Source organism: Palaemon carinicauda, chromosome 2, assembly GCF_036898095.1.
Source record: "Palaemon carinicauda isolate YSFRI2023 chromosome 2, ASM3689809v2, whole genome shotgun sequence".
Lineage (NCBI taxonomy): Eukaryota > Metazoa > Arthropoda > Malacostraca > Decapoda > Palaemonidae > Palaemon > Palaemon carinicauda.
The window spans coordinates 102,092,893-102,097,598 of NC_090726.1; the positions used below are offsets into that span (position 1 = coordinate 102,092,893).

General features: G+C 36.0%; 2 protein-coding genes across 2 annotated transcripts; both read left to right on the plus strand.

Annotated features, from left to right (window-relative positions):
* Positions 1-1,679: 1,679 nt before the first annotated feature.
* Positions 1,680-2,471, plus strand: LOC137618814 (zinc finger MYM-type protein 5-like). Its single transcript, XM_068349025.1, has one exon. It carries the CDS (start codon positions 1,680-1,682, stop codon positions 2,469-2,471), a length of 792 nt encoding a protein of 263 aa, XP_068205126.1.
* A 142-nt stretch (positions 2,472-2,613) lies between these two features.
* LOC137618824 (zinc finger MYM-type protein 1-like) lies at positions 2,614-4,035 on the plus strand. The gene has a single exon (XM_068349036.1). The coding sequence runs from the start codon at positions 2,614-2,616 to the stop codon at positions 4,033-4,035; it is 1,422 nt and encodes a 473-aa protein (XP_068205137.1).
* The last annotated feature ends 671 nt before the right edge of the window (positions 4,036-4,706 follow it).

Consider the following 4,706-nt stretch of genomic DNA (forward strand, 5'->3'; position numbering starts at 1 on the left):
TTCATTTTATTGGGAATATAAACTATCAACAGGCGATTTGAAAGCAAAGTTTTAATTTTCTTGTAACAAAATAAAACGCTAAATTTTCATTTATCTTTTTGACGTCTTTCTTGGTACATTTCCGGCTCCAATGTCCCCTCTCGGCCATCATTGAGCTCTAAACATCCTTTAAAGTTTATATGAATTCACAAACTTTCCCTCGATCTTTAACGAGCTTGATACTTCTGGCGATACTTCTTTTTGCGGACTGAGTCGTTTGTACAGCATTTTTACATGTTCCTTGTCCTCCAAGTTGATAAACAGTCGCATCTTATGCTACATTTTCACACCAGTTTCTTCAAAATATCGCGATGCTTATTCAGATGTTTTTTTTTTCTTTTTATCTTACTTTATTGAAATGCAGACACTGAATATTCTGCTGGAAACAGGATAATAGACTGTTCATCAATTCTTGAAACTGTTTCAACATTCAGATTGCTTGTGTGATTACACTGTTAATTTCTGAAACTGTAATTTGACCCTGCCTGGCGTCCATGCTAAGAAATTTGACTTGCTCGTCTAGCGTTCGCTAGGAAAATGTATAGGTATAGGTGAAAATCAGAATAGATTTGACAAGGGTGTACAGTAAATGTCCTAGTAAGCATGGAAGATAAAAGCGTTATTACAGATGAAGAGTGGTGAGTATGAAGGATATTTATAGTGTGTTTGGGTTTCCCTTAGATTATATAAATGAAAGTATAACACATATGAGACAGAGAGATAAGCGAATGATAAGTAGCATGATTGATTCTTTTGGTGAATTAGAAAATATTTTTAATGAAATGGATGAATTGCTTAAAAAGTAAGTTATATTTTAGCACCCCATAATAATGAAGTACATGGGATAGTGCATGATATATTACATGTAATGAGTATAGATGGAAATCATAATAGTACAACGAATGATAGCGATAGGGAAGAAGGTAATAAGAGAGTATAAGAAGGTCCTGTTACTCGAAGTAGAGGTCCTGTCCTCGAATATGAGTGGGGAATGAAGAAAGTCATACAAGTGTATGTATGAGACTGGGTGTATCAACACCAGTTACATGTTGCTTTCAGGGCCGAATTACCGCATAGGCAAACTAGGCATTTGCCTAGGGCCCCGCGATCCAAGGGGTTCAGGGGCTCATCCAAGACTGCGCACATGGTGCAAGTGCAAAGTGGTCCCTACCTAAAAAAATTCAAGTATTTGGAGAGTAAAATTGATTTTTTAAAATTAATCATAACAAAAATAAATAATGAAATAAAATAAAATAAAAATAAATAAACCTAACCATAGATGGCAACACTCAACACGCCTTTGTTTACATCAGAACGGTTGTGTTTTCCCGCTAATGGGTGAGTATGGGAGATTCCTCTCCAATTTTCTGTAGTAATTACTCGTTATCTAGACTTGTACTGTGACAAATTAACTGAAGTGTTGTTAATAGACATTGATGTGTATGGATAAATTTTTGTTTTCGCCTCTAAATGTTAGGGGAGGTACCTGATAGAGTTACTTGACCAGTAAAGACGCATGGACCAGTAAAGACGTGAACCTGATGTTGAAAAATAAATAATTAATAATAATAAAAAAATAATAATAATTGATAATGAAAAATTTGTATTTGCAGGATTACAGACAGTGATACATCCTCATTATGGCATCTCGTGAACGTGATGTTGGACGTTCTTATGGGAGTGGGTCACAGAAAAGAAAGAAGAAAATTCAAGAAGAAGAACAGAAAAAGAAAGATGTAGGAAGCTGCAGAAAGATCACAGACATGCTCACGAAAACAGTTTCTGATGTTACCAGTGCAGTTGAATCTGCAGATACGTCAGATCATACAGGAAGCCCTCCCTCCATTATTTCGCAGCCAGCATCTACTTCTTTTGTGTCTACTCTCAATGTTACAGACATTTCATCCATAAAATTTGTCTTAAAAGATCCTGCCTCATGGCCAAATGTAATCCCAGATTATCTACGTAATGCTTTCATTGCAGAAAACTTCAGTCAAACTCTGAACATTGACTTTAGGAAATCAGCAAGGATTTATGATGATGGAAATCGTCGTTGTTTAAAGTCATCTATGTTTTATAGGAAGATTGCAAATTCAGAAACTATGAAAAGATCATGGATGGTATACTCTAAAAGCTCAGGAAAAGTGTACTGTTCAGCATGCAAGCTATTTTCTACCAAAGAAAATGCCTTCACACAGGGGTTCAATGACTGGAAAAATTCCAAGCGTTTCAAGGAACATGAAAACAGCACCACTCACAGGAGCTGCATTTTAGCCAGTGTATTTCGTGCACAGAGAAAAGGCTTATTGGATTCTCATTTGGAAAATCAAACTGAAAAAGAGCACACTTATTGGAGAAAAGTTCTAGAAAGAGTTGTTGCTGTTGTTAAATTCTTAGCTCTAGGAGGACTTGCTTTCCGTGGAGAAAATTAGGTTTTTGGTTCGGAAAACAATGGTAATATCCTAGGAATCATAGAACTGTTAGCACAATTTGATCCAATCTTAGCAAATCATGTGTCACGCCTTGAGAATGCAGGAAGAGGCACTGTATCTTACATGACATCTACTATTTGCAATGAATTTATTGAACTATAACATCATAGCAGCTGTGAAAACTGTAAAATACTTTGCAATAAGTGTAGATTCAACACCAGATATTTCACATACATATCAACTGACATTCATTGTTCGCTTTGTCGACTCCAGTGGTAAGCCTGTAGAGCGCTTTATAAAATTCATTCCTCTTTCAGGCCATGATGGAGAAACAATGATGAATGTAGTACTGGATACTCTGCTTGAACATGATCTCTCTATTATGGATTGCCGTGGCCAGAGCTATGACAATGCAAGTAACATGTCGGGTAAATATAATGGATTGCAAGCCTGTATCAAGCAAATCAACCCACTTGCTGAATATGTGCCCTGCTCAGCACATTCTCTTAATCTTGTTGGGTCATGTGCTGCGGAGTGTTGTGTTTCTGCAGTTTCATTTTTTGGACTTTTACAAGCACTCTTTAATTTTTTCTCTGCTTCAACGCATCGGTGGAGTATACTCAAGTCAACCATTCATGGAGATGTCATCAAATCATTATCAACAAGAAGGTGGTCAGCGCAGCATGATGCAACACATGCTTTGAAAGACAGCTTTGCTGAAATACGTTCTGCTTTGATCCAAATAGCAGAGGATGAAGACCAGACAGCAACTACAAGAAGCGAAACAGCCAGCTTAGCATCAAAATTGGAAGATTTTGAATTGGCCTTACTCTGTGTGCTTTGGGACTGTATACTGGAACGGTTAAATGCCACGAACAGGACACTTCAGAAAACTGAAATTGAAATGGCTACTTGTGCTAACCTCTATGCAGGCTTATTGGAATTTGTAATCTCACTTTGCAATGATGAAGCTTTTGAAATGTTTGAAGAGAAAGCTAAACTGCTGGTGAAAGACTACAGTTACCGGGCTGATCATCAGCGGTCAAGGAAGAGGAAACGCAATTTTGAAGAGCCAGACAATGAAATTGTATTGCTACCAAGGCAGAAATGTAAGACAGCTACGTACTTCGTCATTCTGGATTCACTGATTACAGAATTGGTGAAAAGAAAAGAAATCTACCAGAATCTCAATGACAAGTTTGGATTTTTGTTCAAAATTACTACTATGCCAGATGCAGAATTGACAGAAGCTGCATTAAAGTTGCAACAACATCTTTCAGCAGATGTTCAGGACACATTTGTTGAAGAAATAGTTCATTTTTCTGGGTATATGAATCAGACTAAAGCTCCACCTGAAAAATGTGCGCTCTCAGCTGCTTTGAAACATTTAAGAAATGCAGGTATCTCAGAAACCTTCCTTAATGTTGACATAGTGTATCGCCTTTACTTAACACTTCCAGCTACTAACTGTGAAGGAGAACGTTCATTTTCTGTTTTGAAAAGAGTGAAAAACCAGCTCCGTTCAACAATGAGCCAAGACAAATTGTGTAACCTAGCCTTTTGACCATTGAGTCTGATCTAACAAGAAATATTGATTTTCAGAGTATAATTGATGATTTTGCCAATATGAAATCCAGAAAGAAATTTATTTAAGAAGTGCCTGTGAAGTTGATATATGTACATGCATGATTTAATTATCATCACTAAAAGGGAATGTAGTGGTTATTTTGAATACCAAAGGTGTGTATGATGCTTTAGTAACCTAGTTTACTTAAGAAGTGCCTGTGAAGTTGATATATGTACATGCATGATTTGATGATAATCACAAAAAGGGACTGTAGAGGTTATGTTAAATACCAAAGGTGTGTATAATGCTATTGCTTTAGTAACCTAGGATTCTTCTGTTTCTTTTCTTAAAACATATAATTAGAAACGCGTAATGGTAAATAATAATGAAAATGGAATTATTATGTTAAAGGAGATGGGTATAAGATGGCAAAGATTTAATTATCTAGAAATACTGTACTTTGAGGTTCTATTTTTGATATGAATGATTTACTGATTATTATAGGGTTAATGGCAAAATGTGATATAAACGGAATGATAACAGTAGCTGTGTTGAATGTAATAGGTGTAGGGCTATAAGTCATTACTTTATCTAACAATTCTTTACTTTCTTGAGTTTATATGATTTGATAGTCTTATGCATGATGCAATGATAACAATAATGGTCAG

What these genes read in the sequence shown, in the direction of transcription:
- LOC137618814 (XM_068349025.1), top strand. Translation starts at nt 1,680, where the DNA reads ATGGCATCTCGTGAACGTGATGTTGGACGTTCTTATGGGAGTGGGTCA.
- LOC137618824 (XM_068349036.1), top strand. Translation starts at nt 2,614, where the DNA reads ATGAATTTATTGAACTATAACATCATAGCAGCTGTGAAAACTGTAAAA.